The sequence below is a fragment of the Gorilla gorilla genome, chromosome 9 (assembly GCF_029281585.2).
Source record: "Gorilla gorilla gorilla isolate KB3781 chromosome 9, NHGRI_mGorGor1-v2.1_pri, whole genome shotgun sequence".
Taxonomy (NCBI): Eukaryota; Metazoa; Chordata; class Mammalia; order Primates; family Hominidae; genus Gorilla; species Gorilla gorilla.
In genome coordinates this window covers 75,168,319-75,191,609 of record NC_073233.2, presented here as the reverse complement: position 1 = coordinate 75,191,609, position 23,291 = coordinate 75,168,319, and the positions used below count along the sequence as shown (strand labels likewise).

The 23,291-nt window shown below is 48.9% G+C and overlaps 1 protein-coding gene across 5 annotated transcripts in view; it reads right to left on the bottom strand.

Annotated features, from left to right (window-relative positions):
- Window positions 1-7,523: 7,523 nt before the first annotated feature.
- Window positions 7,524-23,291, bottom strand: part of KDM2A (lysine demethylase 2A) — a 147,132-nt gene continuing 131,364 nt past the window's right edge. For all 5 annotated transcript variants that reach the window (XM_031015923.3, XM_055354597.2, XM_031015924.3 and 2 more), the window contains 9 exons: window positions 22,093-22,176; window positions 19,736-20,005; window positions 19,078-19,209; window positions 16,847-16,936; window positions 14,403-15,115; window positions 12,344-12,507; window positions 11,590-11,748; window positions 10,782-10,997; window positions 7,524-10,326 (listed from right to left, as the gene is read on the bottom strand). In XM_031015923.3, coding sequence (XP_030871783.1) covers window positions 10,145-10,326; window positions 10,782-10,997; window positions 11,590-11,748; window positions 12,344-12,507; window positions 14,403-15,115; window positions 16,847-16,936; window positions 19,078-19,209; window positions 19,736-20,005; window positions 22,093-22,176 — 2,010 coding nt within the window. In that variant the 3' untranslated portion in view covers window positions 7,524-10,144. The remainder of the gene's footprint in view (window positions 10,327-10,781; window positions 10,998-11,589; window positions 11,749-12,343; window positions 12,508-14,402; window positions 15,116-16,846; window positions 16,937-19,077; window positions 19,210-19,735; window positions 20,006-22,092; window positions 22,177-23,291) is intronic.

The following is a 23,291-nucleotide window of genomic DNA, read 5'->3' as shown; positions in this document are numbered from 1 at the left end:
AAGCTCAAATCTCATTACCATGCTGTGGGCCAGCAACCAGCATCCTTTTGCAAAGCAAGGCCCCCATCTCTGTGCACCTCTAGGCTACCATCTTGGATCAGCCCCAACAGAACCTGGAACCAGAGCATGTCAGAGCTTGTGAGGTTCTCCTCTCGGTGGGTGGTGAGTCACTTGCCACCCATATACCCATGTCAGAGCCTCAGTTTTCTTTTCCCCAACTGCTCCTTCATTCTCTCCCCTTCTCTAATCTAATTTGTCACCATAGTCTCCTGTCTGGCCTCCTGAGAATCTCCATGAATCTGTCTACTTTCTCAGGGTCCTCATGGCCAGCCACTGCTCTGATGCAGGCCCTGACCAGAGATGCTTTTCCCAAATCTAGATCTGAGGAGTCACTGCCTGCTTGGCACCAAGAAGCAGCTCTCCAGGCCTTCTGGGGCTACTGAGAATGAGAGACCTAGAGGGGTCTCTAGGACTCACCCCACTCTGCCCAAAGCAGATTAGGTGAACAAACTCCTTAATCTGCAAGTCAAGATCTTGGAGGACTTGGACCTTGGATGCTCCAGTTTGTTTTGCTACCATCCTCTGCACCTGGAGTTTCCCCACCAACTCACCCACCCATTCTCACTTCTGTGCCTCTGCTGTTTCCTGGGCCTGGAAGCCCTTCTGTGTACCTTCCTCCCTGGCCAACTCCTACTCATCCACTAAGACTCACCTCCTCCAGGTAGTCTTCCCTGACTCCCTGACCCCAACTATGTACATCTCCAATTCTATACTTACCACCTTCTAGGCCCTATTTTCCATTTTCAGTTGGAAGACGCATTGTTGCAAGTTTCGACAGTGGGGAGTGAAGCCTCGTTACATGTCTGCATCAATTGGAAAATGCATCCTGATGTTGGAAATGCTGATATATATATTTAAAGAGGACATAGTGTCCCCCACTGTCACTGGTGCCCCTAGTTCATCCTTTGCTCCCAGTGCCCACCACAGGACCCGACTCAAAGGCATCAATGTTTGATGAGTGAATGAATGAGTGAATGAGCTCTTGGAACACATGGGGTTTGGGGTGGAACAAGGCCAGATGCCACAACATAAAGCCTCTAACCTCCTCTCCCCACAGCCCTGTCCTGACTCCTCTGGACTGCGAGCACAGCCACATGTCAGCCAGGGTTTTTGGGAATAGCCTCTATTTAAAAAATTCTGCCTGATGAACTTGTTGGACCAGAGTCTGTGTGTGGGTTCTGAAATGCCAGCTATCCTGTTCCAAGAGGTGGCCTTACCTTCCCATCCCCACCTAAAAACTCAGTCCCTCCCACCCACAGCCCAATCCACACCCCCTGCCAGGCCTGAAGCTGGGGTCTTTTGAGGGGGGCTGGTCTCCCTTCATTGATTCCTGGGCCCAGGAAAAGTGACTTCAGGAAGCCCCAGGTTCAGAAGAGGTTGGTGTGAGCCCTAGGCCTGGGGAAGACTGGTTTTGGGGACGGTGTTGCCTCTGTTGGTCCTAGGAAGGTCGATTGCAAACTTGCCTTCACAGGCAGGCCTGCCTTCTCTCAACAAACCTTTGTCCTGTGCCTAGACTGCTCCAGGCCCTGACCAGGATGCTAGGAGTGCAAAGTGGAGTAGAGCCCCATCTCCGCCCAGCTGGCAGCCCCACAGACACATCATTACTTGGCATCGCCACTGGATGACTAATAGATGTTGCAAACTTAGCGCGGCCCACACTGAGCTCTTGCTCCCACTACCCAGCCCCTGTCCAACCTGCTCCTCTCCCGCCTCCCCATCTCAGGCGTGGATCCTCCATTTTCCCAAAATCTAGGAGCTGTCCTCGATTCCTCTCTTTCCTCACCTGGCCCCCACCCCGATGTATACCCCTGCTGTCATACAGCATCTCTGGCGTATCTGTCTCTGAAGTACACCCTTGATCCTTCCACTGTGCCCTGCTAAACCCTGGCCCGAGTCTCAATCACCTCTCGCCTGCATGCCTGCACCAGCCTCCTCTCCGCGCGCCCTGCCGTTCCTGTGGGTTGAGCTTCTATAGATCTACATCAAAGCCCACCCCCAACGACTGCCCCTGCACTTAGGATAAAATCCACCCCACTTCCTGTGGCCCATGAGACCCGCACAGACTGGTGCCTGCCTATCTCTCTAACTCAGCAATTTCCATTCTTCTCCTTCCTCTTAGTCTCCAGCCTCTCTGGTCTTCCTTCTGTCACTAGAACAAGCCAAGTCCATTTCCACCTCTGGGGCTTTAACTTTACAGTTCCCTTGCCTGGACTGCCCTTCCCCACTTCCGGAGTGGCAGGCTCCTCCTCGTGCTGCCACCTTGTGGGCGGAAGAGATCCTGCTCAGAGGTCTCTCCCTTGGCATCTCTGTTTGTCCTGGTCACTGCTGCACCCCTCATCCCCAGCACAAAGTAAGGATAAGGGCTGCAAAAAGAATCAAGACTCAGTGTTAGCCCAGTCTGGTGGGGAAGAAAACCCCTAAACACATATCTCCAATTAACCTGGCAAGAGCTATAGTTTAAGGAAGTGAGGGCACTCGGGAGAAGGTCAGGGGAGGGGTCAGGGAGGGTTGGGTAAAGTCTTGAACATGACATTGTGTGCATGAGCATGAGAGAGGTTGGAAGTGGCACGTGCCAAGGCCCGGGAGTGCGAATTTTGTCCTGCTGAGACCTATCTTCTCCGCCTCCAGCCTGGGCTTTGCAGAGCAGGAGGGTGAGCTCGGGGCTTCCTTGACCTCAGCAGGTGTGTGCCAGATTGACCTGGGGACACTCCTCCCCGACATGGACAGCCATTCCTCTGATGTCAGGTCCCCAGACAGTGTCAGGCTCTGGCCAGGATGCTGGGAGTTGATTCATTCACCCGATTATTTGACAGTATTTGTTGAGTTCCTACTACATGCCAGGCACCTGTGCTTGGCGTTGCGGATCCAACACGGGAAGACACAGGAGGGGAGCTTGGAGGCAAACCATACCTGATAACAGCCGCTGACAAGTGTTGGGTTCTCCTTATGTGCAGGGCACTGCAGAGCCCAGCTGATCTCATCGAAAGCGGGAACATCCCTGTGAGGCACGTGACAAGTTCTAAGAGTCAGGAGCCTCTTCAGGTGAAGTCAGGGAAAACTCAGGGCGTTTTTGTCAGAGCCAGAGGATGGGAGGGAAGCAGTTGTTTTAGGGGCAGAGAAAAGAGCTTTTCAGGTATGCGGAACAGTAGATGCAAAGGCCCTGAGGGAAAAAGGGCCCTGGTTATCCGGGAGGCTCCAACATCACCAGGACGCCCGGGCCCTTCGCTCCTTTCTGCAGAGGGCAGGGACCTTGGGCGGGGGTTGTTAGCCCGCAGGCGCCAGCCCACCAACCATGGCAGGGGTTTCGAGACCCCTAGCTCCTCTCGACCCGCCTCCCAGGAGCATCGCCTCCTCCTGGAACTCTCTGGAAAGTTCACACAGTCCCCGCACTGTCCCCGGATCCAAGGTCCTCTTCCGCCTCAGAGTTTTTGCCGAGACGGGGCCCCAGCGAGCTGCCAGGCCCGGCCCCGTCCCCGAACCCCCGCCCCCGCCCTCGCCCTCGCCCTCGCCCTCATCCTCATCCTCATCCCGGAGCCCCGCCCGGCCCGCCAGGAGCCCTGCCCAGCGCGCATGCGCCTCGGCGCCGCTGAGCAGCTTGTTCCCCAGAGCAGCTTTGCCCCTTGACGCTCCTAACCGGCTTGTGAGTGTCCGACTCACGGTCTCGTCGCTCCCACTGGGCCCACATTGTGACCGCTGGTACTTGCCATGTGTCGAGGGGTGGGGTAGGAAAGACTTGGGGTAGGATGCCAGTGCCACCTTCTAGGAACCCGGCTGGGTGCCCTAGGCAAGTTACTTAACTTCTTAGGGCAGAGCCTTTTTCATCTGTACAAAGGGCGTCCCACGCGTGGCCTCACTGGATTGTTTTGAGGATTAACTCAGATAAGATGTGTGAAGCGGGCCGGTCGCGGTGGCTTAAGCCTGTAATTCCAGCACTTTGGGAGGCCGAGGCGGGCGGATCACCTGAGGTCAGGAGTTCAAGACTAGCCTGGCCAACATGGCGAAACCCCGTCTCTCCTAAAAATACAAAAATTAGCCTGGCGTGGTGGTGGTCGCGTAGTCCCAGTTACTCGGGAGGCTGAGGCAGGAGAATCGCTTGAACCCGGGAGGCGGAGGTTGCAGTGAGCCTAGATCGCGCCACTGTACCCCAGCCTGGGCGACAGAGTGAGACACCATCTCAAAAAAAAAAAGGTGTGTGAAGCGTTGGGCTGGGGAGACTACCCGCCGAGTGGCCACTGTCACACTAGAGTATCCTGGGCCTCATTTATGTCTCCCCCCCGTCTTCCTCCATGGTCTCTTTTCTATCCATCCCTCTCTACCTCTTTGCCTTTCCTCTTCTGGGTCTTTCAAGGTATGTTTCTCTCCCTGTCCCTCTGCCTGCTATCCTATGGCACGCTCTGGGGAGGTAGAACTCCCTGCCCGTTGGATTGGGGTGGATGTGGAGTAGGAGGCAGAGGCTGGATGACAGCATTGACGGGGGAAAGTCAGGTGTCCCTGACCTCTGGGGCCTGCCGTCAGTTTCCTGCACATACATGGGTGTCAACGCTGAGATTTCCTTCTGGACCTGGGCTCTGAGAATTGTGGCCTGGAAAGATGGTGAACAGACTGGTCTTTTTTTGAGACAGAGTCTCAACTGTGTCGCCTAGGCTGGAGTGCAGTGGCACGATCATGGCTCACTACAGGCTGAGGTGAGTCTCCTGCCTCAACCTCCTGAGTAGGTGGGATTACAGGCACATGCCACCTTGTCTGGCTAATTTTTTTTTTTTTTTTTTTTTTGAGACAGAGTGTCGCTCTGTCACCCAGGCTGGAGTGCAGTGGTGCGATCTTGGCTCACTGCAACCTCTGCCTCCTGGATTGAAGCAATTCTCCTGCCTCAGCCTCCCGAGTAGCTGGGATTACAGGTGCACACTACCATGCCCGGCTAATTTTTGTATTATTAGTAGAGATGGGCTTTCACCATGTTGGTCAGGCTGGTCTGAAACTCCTGACCTCAGATGATCCACCTGCCTTGGCCTCCCAAAGTGCTGGGATTACAGGTGTGAGCCACCATGCCCGGCTGTGTGTTTTTGTAGAGACAGGGTTTTGACATGTTGACCAGGCTGGTCTTGAACTCCTGGCCTCAAGTGCCCCTCCCACCTTGGCCTCCCAAAGTGCTAGGATTATAGGCGTCAGTCACTGTGCCTGGCCTGATCCAGTCTGGAGTAAAGGAGGAGATGGTTTCCCAGAGAAAGTAATAGATAAACCGAGTTAGGTGTACCAGGTGGAGTGAACAGGACATACAAAGACCCAGAGATGGTGTTAATTGAAAAGTTGGCTGTGAGTGGAGAGGAAGAGGAGGGACAAATGGTGGGCAATGAAGCTGGAGGGCCTGGCAGCCTCATGGGCCACATTACATGCCACATTCAGACTTTATCCTGAGATGAACACAATGAAGGGTTTTAAGCAGGGGAGGGAAGTAGTCAAATCAGTCTTTTTTTTTTGAGATGGAGTCTCGCTCTTGTCACCCAGGCTGGAGTGCAATGGTGCGATCTCAGCTCACTGCAACCTCCACCTCCCGGGTTCAAGCGATTTTCCTGCCTCAGCTTCCGAAGTAGCTGGGATTACAGGCATGCGCCACCACACCCGGCTAATTTTTGTATTTTTAGTAGAGACAGGGTTTCACCATGTTGGCCAGGCTGGTCTTGAACTCCTGACCTCTGGTGATCTGCCTGCCTTGGCCTCCCAAAGTGCTGGGATTACAGGCGTGAGCCACTGTACCCAGCCAAATCAATCTTTTCAGATAAATGTCTGGCTACCACCATGGAGGACAGGGGGTTGGACCGGGACCCTTGGGGCTTTTCCTGTGGTTGAGGTTCTAGACAGTGGTGGCTTCCACTAGGGTGGCAGGGATGAGATTAGTAAGGGCAGATGGGTTTCTGAGGTATTTAGGGGCAAAACTGACACTTTTCCTTCCCTGGAAACATCCAAACATGGCCACATCCATATCCGTCCTTGGGGGAACCAACATTAAATCAGCCCATTGTGCAACGCCCTTGTCCACTTCTAGACTGGGCTCCAGAATCGGAGATGGTCCTTTACTATCAGTTTGGGGAATAGGATGGGCGGAGATCCCCAGATTCCTTTGGAGGTAGTGATGGAAGCCTGCTCAGGCCCTCCCAGATGGGACTGCAGCCCTCCTGAGACTCAGCAGTCAGGTAAGTAGGCAGTTCTCTGGCAGCATCTGGCGCACATATTTAAAGACTGGAAACTTGGACTCAACATGCTGGGCGATGAGCAGCAGTAGGATGAGGTGGGAGACACGCTGGTCACAGCCTGCCTGGGCCAGACCCTGCTCAGCGACTTTCTGCAGCTTTAGCAGATGGAATTGGCCCTGGCTGATGGCTTGGCAGTTGTGGGGATGAAAGATTAGAGATGCCCCAGCCCATTCTAAGGTGTGTACCACTGGGTGCCTCTGCAGGGCTGCTCTTTTTGGGTGAGAGAATGTCAGGTAATCTCACACTTAAAATGTTCACATCCATTACAAAGTTCACCTTGGGGCTGCACGCGGTGGCTCATGCTTATAATCCCAGCACTCTGGGAGGTGGAGGCGGGCGGATTACCTGAGGTCAGGAGTTCAAGACCAGCCTGGCCAACATGGTGAAACCCCGTCTCTACAAAAATACACACACACACACACACACACACACAAATTAGCTGGACATGATGGTGAGTGCCTGTAATCCTAGCTACTCCGGAGGCTGAGGCAGAAGAATCGCTTGAACCCGGGAAGTGGAGGCTGCAGTGAGCCGGGATTGTGCCCTTGCACTCCAGCCTGGGCGACAGAGCGAGACTCCATCTCAAAAAATAAAAATAAAAAAAAAAGTTCACCTTGATGAAGTAAACATTGTGTTTCCAGAAGCAAGTGCTGCTTTTTGGTGTTTAAAAAATAAGCTAAGGAAAACCAAGCAGTAAACATGCCCCCTAGTTCTGCTGCTGCTGCTGAGAGGTGAAGCAAGGGCTCCGTGGCCTTAGCCTTCTGACTTGCTCACACGCACACACCGAAGCAGAAAAGGTTTAATTTTTGTTTTTAAAGCCTTTTTATTTTTTTAAAAAAACAAAAACCCCCAAACAAAAACAAAACCTAAATTAAAATATTTCCCATTGGAGGCTATTTCTTTTTTTGTCTTTTAAAAATTTTATTACACAAATATCACCCATTCCCACGTGTCAGAGGAAAGATGTCCTTGCTCTCTCTAAAACCAATAGTGGAGAACTTTTGGAAAACAAAACGAAGTCCAACTAGCTTCCTCCTTCTCTGGCCCAAAATAACCTCAATGTGTCAACTGAGATAGCATAAGACATATCCCCTTAATGCTTACATTTAATTTAAACCTTTTAGCACAACATTGGAGATTGACTCTAAATCAGCAACAAAAAAATATATATTTACAATATTTCTCCGAAAAACAAAAAACACAACCAAACCCTTTAAACATAAGTGACTTTAGGAGTTTTATTTATGGAGCAGTTATTTTTTTAATCACCAAGTGATTTTATATTATATATATATAAATTTTCTTCCTTTCCTTTGTGGTTTTTCGCCCCGGTGCTTGGAAAGATGGAGGCAGGGGTTCTGGTCCTGCAGTCTGAGGGCAGGCTCTCCTGGCAAGGCCGTGTCTAAGAGCAGATTGTAGGACATGCGATGGACTCCCCAGGTTCCTCTGTCCTCCAACAGAGACACTTCTTTCCTCCACATGGACCAACCCTCACCTCTAAAAACCATTTCCCCTCACAGTCCCAAAGAAAAGGAAAACCCAGCAAGGGCATGATCCATCTGCTGCCTCTTCTGGGCTCCCTTTTCTGCTGACCAATTTACGTGCACGGTAAAAATGCATGTTTTTCCAAACCCCAAAAAACAAACATAAAAACCAAAACCCAAAAGAAACCATTGGCTTGGAAATTTCTGTGGATGAAATGTCCCAAAGTCAGAGGCACTCTCCCGGCACAATCCCTGCTCTGAAGGGGTCTCTCCACCTCCCCTTTTATAAAAAGACAACAAAATAAAACAAAGTAATCTTTTCAGTATTTTCCACAGGAGCAACCAAAGAAAAAGGCAGGAAGCTTCCAATTATAGGTCATTAACAATAATAAGGTTTTTGCTCAATACCCAGGGTTCTTTACAGAGAAGTTCCCCTAACTGAGGCACTCTGGAATAAGTCACTGGCATTTCCTCAAAGTTTCAACCCCAGATTATTGGGGCCTGGAGACCAATGGAAGTGGTCAGAGGGTCATGGGAGCAGACTGCTGTTTGTAAGGTGCAGCCAAAAGATTCAGCAGATTGGAAGAAACAAACAAAATGCCACCCCCTACCAGGACCCAGTTTCTTCTAAGGCCAGTTAATGCCAGGGTCAAAACTGGCCTAGGTGGCAAAGAGGGGACCACTCTGCCTCTATTGCTTTGGAAGTGGCAAGGGTGCAGTTGGCGTCTCTCTTCTCAGTGGCTCACACTTTAGACCCCTGGTGCCTGGGCTCCATTCCCTAACTCTGTAGGGCTTCAGGAAGAGGAAAGCCTGAGACTGGACTACAGGAAGAGGGCCAGAAAGGGACAGGGATGGAGGACCAAAAGGCGGGGCAGGGGTGGGGGGAAGAAGAGGTTGTGCTATCAGTATCCTTACAGAGGGGGAGCAGAGTGCAAATTTGCATCAATCATTTATAAGCTCTTGCCATAGGCTGCTGCTACTGAGCATCTCCTCACACACTTAAAAATACTGACCCAAAAGAAATTCCGACCTTTCTTTCTTTCTTTTTTTTTTAAAGTGCAAAAAGCTCTCTGCTGCCCTAGAGAGAGGATCTTTGGACAGGCCGTTCAATGCAAAGTAAAAGGGGGCAGCTGATGGGGCTCAACAAAGGGCGGTGGAGCGGGAGACACCATGCTCCCCTCCCTCCCTCCCTCCACACACACACGCAGAATACACTCAGCCACACACACAGAGGCACATGCACACCCCCTTCCATGGCTGCAGGCAGAGGGCTGGTGACTGGCTTCTAAGCAGGACCCCCTGACTGCCCTGAAAGTTCAGTGAGCCACTGGGGCTAGACACAGGCCTGGGCTCAGGGGGCTCCGCTAAACCAGAGGCCTGGAGGAGCCTGGCTGGGAGGCAGGTTGGGGCTTGGCCCAGTCCTCTGCCGCCTCCAGCTTGGGGGAGATAGGCTGCTCCCTCTGAGGACGTGCATCCTGGGAAAGCCTTCTTCAGGCAGAATGAAGACACATGGAAAAGGGCAGTCAGTGGGAGGCAAAAGAGAGAGGGGGAACAAGGAGATGGTGCCTGTCTCAGAATCCACTTGGGTAGCAACGAAATGGGTGTGTCCCTGGGGTAGACAGTTCCAGCTCCTCTGAAAAGCTTCAACCCCAATAAGTGCAATAAGGACCTCATAGAGACTAGCAAGTAAGTCGGGTAGGCTGGGGTGGGAAACCTAATTATGTGAACGAGCACGAGTGCTGGGCAGAACCAAGCTCAAGGGAGAGGAAAGGAGGGAGAGCACAGTTAAGGACGTGAGGTTTGGGACATCTCAACAGCACCAGTGTGATCGGCACGGGTCTGGGACTCCTGGGGCTGCTGGCCCCTCCTGCGCAAGCCGGGAGAGTGTGATGGAGGAGAGACGCGCACTGGACACCACAAGAACCTGGCCATGTAGACAGGGCCGTTTTCTTCCCTGGGAGTTTGCTCAGAACCAGGCACTGCTGGGGACCATGGATGGGGAGGAGGGGCACAGGGCCCAGTGCAGATGAAGGTTGCACGAACACCCCAAACTGAGAGCCCGGCCTCCTGGCAGGCGAGTAAGCGAGCAGGCGCCTTGACAGCACAGCCTGTGCTTTCCCCTCAGATCAATCTGCTACTCCCTTTTCCTTAGGAGGGAGAGGAGCAGGCAGGTAAGCCTGGTGTCCACCACCCTCTCTGCCCCACCTGTAGAGGAAGGGCTCAAGGGACAGGAGAGCAGAGAGGGAGTGTGACGCTGGCCTCAGAGCCCGTGCAGGGTCGAGGAGAGGCTCTCCTCGGTGGGGAGTCAGGGGAAGATCGGTTTCCTGTTGAGTCTGGGCTGGGTGTGTCTTAGCTGATCTTCTGTATCAGCTTCTCGTCAGACAGGCAGTAGAGGCTGTTGATGGACAAGTCTGAGATGAAGTGCTCGCAGGCTTTTCGAGTGATCTGCTTGCATCCTCGAAGGTCGATCAAGGTGACGTTGGCAATGCGCCGTAGGTAGATCAGGGTCTGGTCTGTCAATTTATTGCAACCTGTCGGGAAAGTGGACATAATGACAGTGCTCACATACACACAGCTTTCCTCTGCCATTCAATTCCTGTAGCCGTCTTTCCTTCAAAATGCTAAACAAAAGCCCTCTTTGTCCCACAACTACCTGGCTCAGAGACCAGAAGTGCCATCAGCACCTCCAAAGGGACCCTGCTGCCTCACTCCCATCACCATATGACAACAAGCACAAGGGCTGCAAGGCTGACGAAACTCCAGCTGGATGTTGGCTGCGCACACAGGCAACCGACTTAACTACTCAAGGCCTCAGTCCCCCATCAGTTAAAAAAGGGATAGAAATCCATGTCCTTGTCCAGATGTGAAGAAATGAGCTAATGTGGGTCAATCAACAGACCCAAGGTCATTCTGGTTTACTGATCAAGTTCCAGGGAGGGCTGGAGGCAGGGGGCACCGCTGATTATGAACAACTGTAGCGGCATACCTGCCATATTGAGCTCTGTGAGAGAGTAGCGAGTGGAAGACCCGACAGCAGTGAGTAGATTGGAGGACTGATCTGTAAGGTGGCTGCAGTGACTGAGGTCGAGTCGAGACAGGAGGGGCATGTGGCGAATGATGAGGCGAAGCGTGGCATCTGTGATGTCAAGGCCTGCCAGCCGGAAGTCGGTCATGTTCCGGAGCTTGCTGCGATTGTCCTGACCTGTACAGGCAAGAGAAAAGCCTAGATCAAAACTCTCAATTCTCTAATCCAGCTTCAAGGCTCCAAGGCAGCAACAGCTACTTGCTGGCCAGGCCCCCTTGAAGGGGTTAAGTAGAACTGCCCACACCCAGCCATGCCTTCAGGGTGTGAGCACTGTGTGTAGGCAGTTTCTAGGAAACCAGACAAGTTTTCTTTCTCCTCAAGCTGCTAGATTATGCCTCATGCACACAGCAAAAGGCTATGTGCAGAATGCTCCTCCCCTTCCAATACCACCACACTTTTCTAGACCATCATGCAAATAGCTTTTGACTCCACCTCAACCATAAAGCCTTCTCAGACTTTTTCAGGCTTACACTCTCTGGGCCCCAAACTCCACCAACTCACAAAATGGACTTACTCCATTGTTTGTAGGTAGTTATCTGCTTATAGTTACCCTATTCTTGTACACAGTCCATCATTCTGTTTTCATTTTGTGCTCTTCTATTCTTCCACAGCGTCATATCTGAGACTACCTTAGCTTCTGAAGATGAGGTCTGTTTGGAAGACAAAGCTACCCCAAGACAAGCACAGAGAAGTCAGGTCCAGAGCATACCTGGTTTATCAGCTGGTGGAGTAAGCAAGTCCCGAATTTGAGGGTCCTTGATTCCTACTGCCCACCGAAGATCAAGGGTCCTGAGAAGGGGGCAGCTGGAGGTGCTGAGGGCAGAGACTGCAGACCAGGAGCAGCCTGCTAGGAGGAGGTCTTTCAGTCCTGCAATGGATGGAATGAGACACGTAATAATACACTGTTTCCCAGCACACTCAGAGCCGTAACGATCTGAGCAAAGTGAACAAACTTCCAGTCTAATAGGAGAGAAGGACTATGCCTAATCTTTTAGTCATTCAGCTCAAAGATTTCCATGGTATCCTATACTACATCTTCTAGCTTTAGTGGTAAATTGATTGCTTAGTTCCCACCAGAGCAATACAAGAAGGAGTGACTTCCTGTCTTTCTAAGAGCTCAAAATGCTGAAGAGAACAAGGGCTTATAAGGAGCTGACCAAAGTAACATCTGACTCAAATTTCCTCTTTAGTGGTTATGCTGAGGAGAACTGCAGGGCTGGCAGCAACACTGATTCCGTTCTCTTTGCTGTCCACTGCAGTGATTGGCCTGCCAGTCCAGAGTGCTGCCTCGGAGACTGACACTTAAGATGGCCCTGGGTAAACCTCTTGCTAAGCAACAATGGCATGGGACTGCTGCCCTACACTGCCCTCAAGTGATGCTAAGAAGCACTGCCAATAATGCAACTTTTCTTGCCCGCTTCTTCTGGGCCCCTGGAAAGACAGCGGCAGGGCTGCTCACTTACCTGGCAGCCTATTGACGAGCCATGTCAGTTGCTTTTTAGAGATGTTGGTCCAACTGAGGTCAAGGCTGACTGGCTGCCTCTTGATGATGCCACTGAGGGCCTGGGGCACAATGGCCTTACACCTACTCAAGTCAATTTTTGTCCAAAGTCTCTTGTCGCAGCACCTGTGATAGAAGGGAAGAGAACTCGCCTTCATTAACTTGATCAGTGGAGCTCCCATCACAGGCTGCTTATGGCTTCTGGGAAAAGCAGAGTACCTGGAGGCTCGTTCTTCTACAAGTGTACAGGGATCACACCTTATCATTTTTTGCCTCACAGAATAGGCAAAAAATTGCCTTGAACTCTACAACAACTAGATGCTTTGCAAACCTATATGTTGATAGTATATAACTTGACCACTTTACCCTGATTTATTCTGGAGTGTTTGAGAACACAACAGTTGTTAGGGACCCATAGCAAGCAACAGTCTATAGCCCCTTCATCTGCATTAAAATGGCATGGTTCCTGCTGAAGTGTATATAAGGGAGCCTCTTGAAGTTTCTAGACTTCTTACTGTCTAAAGCTAAGAAGGCCTGCTCCATTCCCTCCCTTGTCAGTCACTCGCAACTGCCTGAAATGCAGGGTGCTACTCAGCACATCCACAATTCACCCTGCCTTCAGCCCATTACTGTATCAGGTCAAAAGAGGCTCTTTATCAGGCTTACAGAGTCCTCTCTCACCCTCAAGTTCTGCCTCAGTGCTATCCTGACATTTTCTAGCCAGGCCAGACCAGAACTGAAAGGGATAGGCCTGGCTTTCCACTGCAGTCTACAAATCTACAGGCCACAAACCACAACATGCTGGCTTCCATTTAATATTTTATAGCCCCTGCCCCCCAGCCTGGTTGGCAGGGGAACAGAGACAGCACATAATGGGAATCTGATGTGCCTTGCCCTGAAAACCAAGAGGTAGAGCCAAGCAGTCCTACTAGCCCTAGACAGAGAAATATTAAGGAGAATTTAGATACACTATACATTAATTCAGATTTGGGAAATAAACTCATGTTTGCAAAGAATAGGGTCTATTTAGAGACTGAAACAATTTTACCAGTGGCACATGAAGCTTCTATGGCAGAAGCAAGCTGCTGACAATACAGCAGATTTTGCTGCTCTAAACTCGAGCATGCATCAGAGTCCCCTGGAGGAGCGCTTGTTAAAGCAGACTGCTGGGCCCACTCAAGAGGTTCTGATTTAAGAGGCCTATGAGGGTCCTGACAGTTGACATTTCTAAAAAGTTCCTGAGTGAATGCCATTGGTCAGGACACCACACTACTGTAATAGGATGTGTGTGACCCAGATAAAAAGGATATATCCTAGAGTAAATATATACCAGAGTTTAAGGAAAAACCAACAATGCCCAATGGGAAGCTCCTTGTTCATCATCACCAGGAATTTTTTCCCCCAAGTGTCTGTCCAACTTAAGAAGAAATGGTAGCTCTCATTAAGGAAGCTTCAAAACTGGACTCTGCTTGCTGGAAAAGGGAATTCTGATCCAGGTTTGGGGGGATGAGCATTAAAACTGAAGAAAAATGTTAAGCACCTTCAAATTCATCTTGAAAAGCATGCCCACTTCTCTCACTGAATGGAGAGGTAATTGAGTCAGGGGCTTAAGTGAGGTTATCTGTGTTATCAGCACCAGAAGAGTGACTAGAACATCATAGGCTCTCAACCAACACGTGATGAGTTCAGCTGACTTGAGGAGGAAATTTTCAGCCCGCAAGACTCTCAAGTTTTATCACAGACTACAAATGTATCCCACAAATCAGTCTCCCTCCCCATAACAATGAGACATGGGAAAGTATAGAGCAGGGCCAGGAGGCAAATGGCCAGTTCCCTAATGACATCTGCCGGTACAACAGGCTACATCTTTAAACAGGACCCAAAGTTTGGGAAAAAGGGTCAATTCACTCCTCATAAGACCCCACAGGCTTTCAGATGCCAAGGTGCATGCTGTTCTCATATGGAAAACCTGCCACCTACTCCCATACCCCTAATTCCTGACCCCCTGAATCCCTGCTCACCATTTATACCACGTCTTGCACACTCGCATACATTCACAAAGTTCTCTGCGGCTGAGGTAGCGGAAGACAGACATCCAGACCTCCCGCTGCATCCAGCTTTCGTCTCCATCCTGAGCCCAACTGCCCCGGCCATTCAGCCTGGCTGCACCCCCCTCCTCTGCACTGTCATCTTCCTCCTCCTCCTCCTCCTCTTCCTCCTCCTCTCCCCCCAGCCCCTCCTCATCCCCACGCTGGGGGGTTCGGGCTGGGCAGTGCTGCACTAGCACACGGGGGGAATGGCGAAGGTTGGCAGAGGAGGCCGTGATGGCCTGCAGCTTGGGCACAATGGATGTCCCGTGGAGCTCTTTGGTGGGCCTCTGTAGCGTGACAGTGAGGTACGATCCCCGGATCTTGGCTTTCTCAACTTCAGACAGCTCCTTTTTGCCGCTGGGATTGTTCTCCTTTTCCCGTACCATGGTGCGCTCTGTGGCCTGCAGCCGCAGCAACTGCCGCCGTTTGAAGCGCTCATCACGGCTGGCACTGTGGTGGTCGCTGGGGCCAGCCCCAGGGGATGACCGAGTCACCATACCCCGGGGGGAAACCGGGTCATGGATAAGCTGCAGCATGGAAGTGGGTGAATGAGGCGGGGGCGTGAGAGGCTCATCGCAGCTCCGCAGGGGCCGCAGGACTTTGGCTTGCACAGCTTCTTCGTCACTCTCTTCCATTTTCCGCTTCTGCAAAACAGGCCCAGAAAAGCAACATCAGTGCTTCCTTTCTTCCAAACCCTCTGAACCGACAGGGTGGACCTCCCTTGCTCTCAGGGGACCAGAGAGAAGAAAGGTCACTGTTGGAGAGGGGGTCATTCCCTCAGAGTCGGCCCAGGCTGGTCTCCAACTCCTGGGCTCAAGTGATCCGCCTGCCTTGGCCTCCCAAAGTGCTGGAATTATAGGTGTGAGCCACTGCACCTGGCCTGACCATTTTTAATTGCGTCTCTGACTTACCTCTTTCACCCAAGAGACGTATTTCTGTTTCATGGTGGAAAAAGCCCACGTATACCATTTGAACTAAGATCCTGAGTCTGACAACGGTAAACACCATTGGCTTCTAGCTCTACCACAGTCTAAGTTTGACTCCACCAGGCTGCGTCTTCCACTCCATCCCCCACGTGAATAATAAAGCAGATAACAAGAACCTCTGTGAGAAACTGAGTTGCTACAGAGAGATTCACTCAGGATTATGGTGAGGAATCCCATAAGAGCCCCCAACTTTATCTGCGGCATTTGTGCTCTCTAGATACTTGTCTTTTCCTGGAGCCCACTATGACTATGCTATGACAAAGCCCAGTAAACATGTTCCACTAGGAACCATATCAGTAGTTCAGGTTTTTTGCAAGGAGACATTTTATGTCTCTAAGCAACAACCCTATTCTCTGCTCCTTTTCCTCCTTACATTTCTTTATCATTATGGTTGGAAGAAAATGACCACCTTTTGGGTGCTACCTTTTCCAACGTATTAGAAGGTAATACTAAAACACAGCCATCTGCCAACAACACATCTGCTACAGCAGAGATGCAAACACTCAACATCACTAATGAAGACACATGTAAAGGTCACTAGTGCAAGAACTAAGGAGAACTTTGGCCCTAGTCAACTTCAAAAATCCTTGCCCTCAAAGACAAATAGATTGAAAAATTCAACTATCTTAGTATCCAAGTGGGAAGAAATAAAAAGTAAGAAAATTCCCTTCTGCCCCCTTCCCTGCTTCCGTGCAAGGGTCCTTGGAAGACTGGTACTTGGAAAGCCATCTCCTCCTGTAGGTGTCCACAGCTGGTCTTGCCTTGTCAGCCTGAGTAAGTACAGTCCTTCTGGCCCTTTGACATTATTGGCAACCACTGGTCAGCAACCTCAGCTCCTATGGGCCAAGGTCATAGCACTGGTCCTCTCTGGGGGAGGGGCTGCCTCCACATGACACATTTGGGCATGTGGGATGGGCAGGGCAGGGCTTTCTGCCAGGCCACAAAAGTGAAGATGACAAAAATGTGAACCTGCTTAACTGGAAGCTCAAGTACACTGCTACACTCACTGGCTGCCTCAGGCCACTGCCTCTCCTCTAGTTAACATTCCTCAGGAGGGACCGTACTCACCTAATTTCTCTCCTCAAATAGCCCAGCCGTGGTTCCTCTCTTTGTAGGGCCCCAGAGTATAAAAGGACCTTAGGAATTTGCAGATCCCAAGTGGAACAATATTTAGTAACACAAAACACAATGCTACAAACTCTAACAAAGAAAATACTAAAAATTAACCAAAGGAAAAACATACCAAACCAAACAAAAATAATCTCCTAGGTCAGAGAAACTGTGTGAACACTAATGCAAAGGCAAACGTGTAGCAATCCCCCACATTTGACTCCCCCACATTTGATGCCTCCTTTCTGTCACAGTGCAAATCTGATAAGGTTCCTTTACCTGGGCTTTCTCCGAGCTGTCCTCCTGGTAGCACTTTGGACATTCCCAGCAATTTGGCAATTCTTCGTTAAGCAACCCCTCTCCGTCCATCTATAGGAAGACAGAGATGTTTTTAAAAGCCTGTCTCTCAAGCTTCCTTTATCCAACAATAACACAGTTGGGAAGAGTTACTCATTTCTCAACAACATTGGTCCATAAAGGGAGAAAAACTGTGAGCAATCCAGCCCCAAATAGCCAATGGTGCTGAACCTGATCTTGACAGTGCGGCACAGGTTCTGATAGCTTGGGTTTAGGGACTAATGCTCTAGTCTCTGTGACTCAGTGTTCTCCACTGTAAAATGTTGGCTGATATTATTACCTTCACTTTCCCTCAGGAACTAATACACAGAGATACAACAATATAATTGCCAGAGATACAACAAAACCCACTTTATAGGGTTGTGGTGAAGATTATTCATTGTGTAAAGAATTTAACAAAGTACTTGGCATACAGAAAACCCTTTGTATTAGCCATTATCATCATCATGGAATTAATACCCTATTTCACCAATTCTGTGGGTTTGAGATATGTTAATAGATGTAATATGCACCATTTAAATCTTCACCAAGTTATAATTAATCAAACAAATTTTTAAGATTGTAAAGTTGGCCGGGCATGGTGGCTCACGCCTGTAATCTCAGCACTTTGGGAGGCCAAGGTGGGCAGATCACTTGATGCCAGGAGTTCAAGACCAACCTGGCCAACATGGTGAAACCCCAACTCTACTTAACACAAAACTAGCTGGGCGTGGTGGTGCATGCCTGTAATCCCAGCTACTCAGGACGCTGAGGCAGAAGAATTGCTTGAACCCAGAAGATGGAGGCTGCAGTGAGCCAAAATCTCACCACTATACTCCAGCCTGGGCAACAGAGGGAGACCATGTCTTAAAAAAAAAAAAAAGATTGTAATGCTGTTAAAATATCGTAAGAATCAGGCTGGGTGCGGTGGCTCACACCTATAACCCCAGCACTTTTGGAGGCCAAGGCGGGTGAATCACTTGAGGTTAGGAGTTCGAGACCAGCCTGGCCAACACGGTGAAACCCCATCTCTACTAAAAACACAAAAATTAGCTGGGCTCAGTGGCACGTGCTTGTAATCCCAACTACTAGGGAAGCTGAGGCAGGAGAATCACTTGAACACCAGAGACAAAGGTTGCAGTGAGACGAGGTCACGCCACTGCACTCTAGCCTGGGCGACAGAAGCAAGACTCTGTCTCCAAAAAAATAAAAAAATAAAAAATAAATAAAATAAAAAAATATATATATAGTAAGAATAATTTACAACATTAAATGAATAAATGTATAATTGTGCCACTGCACTCTAGCCTGGCAACAACACAAGGCTATGTCTCAAAAACAAAACAAAACAAAAACCCGGTTCTTCATTCAACATATGCTTAATGCCTCCAAATACTGACCTACTATTGTTTCTGTTATAGATTTGCTGCTATATAGTATTCAAAAAAACCAAAAATCTATAAAAGGTATACTTTTCACATTTTAACCTTTCTGAAATTGGGCTGCTTCTCATGAATGACAGTGTCTTATTATCACTGTCAGGCGACAGTCATGATTTTAGCTGATACTTTCTAAGAAGGCCAAGGAAACAGTGGTTCTCCACAAAGGCTGCACAATTCGGATCAGTAGGGGAGCTTTTGGAACACAAGGCCCATGCTGGACTCAATCTCTGAGGCTGAGATCTGAATTTATTACTTTTTATTACTTTTTTTTTTTTTTAAAGCTATTTAGCTCTGCACTGAGTCTGATACAGACTCAGCACTCATTAAATGTTATCTGATATTATTATCCTCACTCTCCCTTAGTAACTAATATCCAGAGGTACACTGAAGTATGTATCAGAGATGCCTAAAGGCTTGAGGCATCCCAAAAGACACCATGCAGTTCCATTATGGCCTGGGAACTCTACATACCCAATCCAGAGTCCAGATTCTAAGCTCCATGAGGACAGGAACTGGGTCTATTTTGTGTACTGTTCTATCCTCAGGGTCTAACGCAGTGCCTGACGCATTGTACATATATGAATCAAGGGCTGATGTTAGACCACTGCATTATGTGACCACAGAGCTGATGCTACAGTAGGGATGCTGGCACTCCCATCACAAGTGTCCCATTCTGTTGTGTCACTCACTCCATTCGCTGAGACTTCAGGAACCCCTCATAGCTCTCCTCACCTGGAGGCAGCCAGGATGAACAATCTCATTGCAGATACAGCATTCCATGAGTTTCTTCTCAAAGTCTTGTGTCTCTTCATTCTGATCCACCTCTCCACAGAGGGAACATGTGACTGAGTGAGGCAGTCTGGGCTACAAGAGGACAAAGATAGAATCCAAGAGAACTGACTCAGATCTTTATCATTTCAGTTTCCCTTAAACTGAAGATGGGAGATTTGGGTCCTATAATTCTCTAGTAAACACCTGGAAGCATGGAGGCAGGGTGGAGAGAACGGAGGTTTTGGGTAGGAAAAATGACTGGGGAAGAGAAGGACTCAACCACCTGGGCACCAGAGACTAGTTTATTTTCAGTTGGCCTATACCTGGCCTCCCCAGTCCTTTCTAATCTACTTGAAGAGGGGAAAGAAAGCAATGATTTGCCCTTCAAATGCTGATCTCTTGTTTGAAAATTAGGTAAAGCCTAAAGATTAAATCGGATTTTTAGTACTAGATACCTCCTATCTAAACCTGGGGGAAAAAGGTACAAAATAAAGCCAAAAAGAGAGTATAAACCTTTTCTTTCCAACTCTGAAGTCTCTTTAACTCTACACTATATGTATTTCAGTTCCTTTGGCACTGCCACCCCTCCCCAAAATTCTTTACCCAGCAGATCACTCACTGCCAAGCACTGTCGGAGGACACAGGACTGCTTCATGCGTCCAGGCCCCCCAAACTTCTTCATGTCTCTGCAGTAGTGGCAAACACCACACTCTCCTTGCACACAGGCTTTGCATTTTCGACATCGCACTCGTCTCCGTCTGGCTCCTGACACAATCGGGGAGGCAGCAGCTGGCCTCACAGGTGTTAACCGTGGAGCTGGTTTCATAGTGTGAGGCTTCGTAATGGGGATGGTAGGAACCCGCACCTTTGGCCGAGTGGGGAATTTAAGCTGGAAAGAGAAAGCAGTGAGGTCAAATATATCAGGTTGCTTTAAGACTGGAGAGGGTAGAAGATTACATGGTAGCATACCTAGCCTGGGGCTTGGCCCACTATGGCCAGATCTGCCCACTGCTTGTTTCTAGAATAAATTTTATTGACACACAACTCATCTTGTGTATGTATTATCAATGGCTGCTTTTTTTTTTTTTTTTGAGACAGAGTCTCGCTTTGTCACCCAGGCTGGAATACAGTGGCATGATCTTGGCTCACTGCAAGCTCCGCCTCCCGGGTTCCCGCCATTCTCCTGCCTCAGCCTCTCAAGTGGCTGGGACTACAGGTGCCCACCACCACGCCCAGCTAATTTTTTTTGTATTGTTTGTAAAGATGGGGTTTCACCATGTTAGCCAGGATGGTCTCAATCTCCTGACCTCGTGATCTGCCCGCCTTGGCACCCCATAGTGCTGGGATTACAGGTGTGAGCCACCACACCCGGCCAATCAATGGCTGCTTTCATGCTACCATGGTAGAACTGAGAAACTGTTGACTGTGTGGTGTACAAAACCTAAAATATTTACTATCTTGACCTTTACAGAAAAACTTACCAGCCCTTGTCCTAGCCCTTTGGCCTACTAATTCAGCTGCTTCCCTTTCTTTTTGCAGAGCTGTTAAGATTCACCCCTCCCTGAGCTTTCTGTATTAAGTGCCATGTACCGAAGTCACTCCAGGAGCCCTCCAATATTTCCTCATCCTGACTTCTCAGATTATACTCCTAAAGAAGACAGTAAACTCCCTTAGGGTGAAACTAGTCTTGTTCATTTCTTTAGTACTCCACATCCAAGCATATGAACTGGTAGATAGCAGACACTCCAATAATATTTAAGTGTGGAACACATTTCTTAGCATTCGCATTTACCCTGCTGGTGACCTTTTCAAGGACAAGGACCATGTTTTCTACTACTTTAATTTCTTACCATATCTTAAACACTTTTCTGACACAAAATACTCCACAACCAGAAATGACTGAATTGTTTTAAGGCAGTCACCTGTGGCCAAGCAGGACTCCTCCCACTAGGGATGAGGAGGTGATTCTCTAAATATACTGTTCAACTCCATACCTTTATATTCTGCCTAAACACCCCTGGAATGTGATGGCTTTGCAAGTTTCAGCTAGGGAACAACAAACAGAAGCCTCATTTATTTGCCAAATTCACAGCCAGGATCAGAATGCTATCATTTATTTAATACATAACCTTGATAGAGGACAGTATGGGAAAAAAAATTATAGAGGATCTAAACTGAAGAGGCATGAAAATTCATAATTGACAATTTATTAGCTGACTGTAATTCCTTTCTTCTTCTTCTTTTTTTTTCTTTGAGACAGAGTTTCGCTCTTGTCCCCCAGGCTGAAGTGCAATGGTGCGATCTCGGCTCACTGCAACCTCTGCCTCCCGGGTTCAAGCGATTCTCCTGCCCCAGCCTTGCAAGTAGCTGGGATTATAGGCGCACGCCACCACGCCTGGCTTAATTTTTGTATTTTTGGTACAGACGGTGTTTCACCATGTTGGCCAGGCTAGTCTTGAACTCCTGACCTCAGGTGATCCACCTGCCTGGGCCTCCCAAAGTGCTGGGATTACAGGCGTGAGCCACCATGCCCGGCCCCTTTCTTCTCCTTTCCATTCCACACTGCAAAGTCCAAGGTAAGGGGATTTTTGAGAGAATGATCTCACTATGTCAAAGAAAAACTCTGCTCCTTTTAGATATCTATGTAATTATTTTAACTGGCTTTCAATCATATCTGTGAAGATAACTGTGTAACTGGTCACAAGGATAGAAGCGGATGCACAAATGCACAATTTGGCATCTGAATCTGGAGGGAGGCCTCCCGGTTTGATAGTTCTGTTAAGAGAGGTCACCTCCAAAGATAGCCAATTACCCTGACCTACGAGTCAAAACAGAACTGAATAATGATTTTCTGTCAGTTTGTATTAATGCACCAAAAGCCATCTGCCTCTAGTTGTTCTTGTTTTCCCCAGAATGGTAATGATCAACTAACAAAAGGCTTAAGCAGCCTCAAGATCAAGCAAAATAGTTTCTTACCTTATCCCTTTTTGGCCACTGTACTATAGGAACTCCAGTGAGGGCTAACTTGGGATCGCTGTTGGCAAGCTCCTCCAGCAAAATCTAAGGGTAGGAGGGGAAAGAAGGAAAAATCAGGGCAGGGTGAACAAAGAGCCAACCACCCTGAACAGCATCCAGACTCTGCCTCAGTACCCTTGAGTAGCAAGGGAGGCAGAGTGGCAACTGTCTGTATTTGCCCTTCATATAGAGACTCACTGGAAAACAAATAAATCAAAGGTGAAGGAGAAAACTCAAACTTAGGCTGCTGCAATATTATCAAAACTTTGAGGCTGGGCACATGGCTCATGCCTGTGAGAGGTGGGAGGATCACTTGAGCCAGGAGTTTGAGACCAGCCTGGGAAACACAGCAAGACCCATCTCTACTGGGGGCGGATAGTGGTGGTGGGGGAGCAGAAAGGACTTCAAACTCACCTTTGCTCCCAATCCCTTACTTGTGTACTAATTACACTAACACACCGAAACAACTAACTTACTGTGGCGACAAGTGTTACTTCTCATACAGTTCTACATATGACAGTAAAACTTTATTATTGCTTCTTCACTTTTCTACACCAGTTAGTGAATATTATCAGGTAATTAAGTATTGCCTTCATTTCTCAGATGTGAACCAAGTGGCATAAAAATGATTTGCTAATACAGAATTAATGAGATGAATGGTACAGCCTAATGTGCAGATTCAACCCAGGGCTCTTTTCTTCTAAGGCTGATTACAGAAATCTCAATCTCAAATCTCTTTCTTTCTCTCTCTCACACACACACACACACATACACACCCACAGAGTCTGCTATTTGCCTTTATTCCTCTAAATGGGGGAAAGGAACAATCTTAGGGGCAAAAGTTCTCATGGCATTACCAATAAAATTTAAATGACTTACGAACAATGCTACAGTGAGAAAATGCCACTTAACTGAATCACACTGGTTGACTGTTATTTTGAAACAAATATTTTTTTTAATTTTTATTTTTTAGATGGGGTCTCACTCTCTTGCTCAGGCTGGAGTGCAGTGGCGCTATCTCGCTCACTGCAACCTCCGCCTCGCCTCCTGTGTTCAAGCTATTCTCCTGCCTCAGCCTCCTGAGTAGCTGGGATTACAGGCACCTGCCACCATACCCGGCTAATTTTTGTATTTTTTAGTAGAGACGGAGTTTCACCATG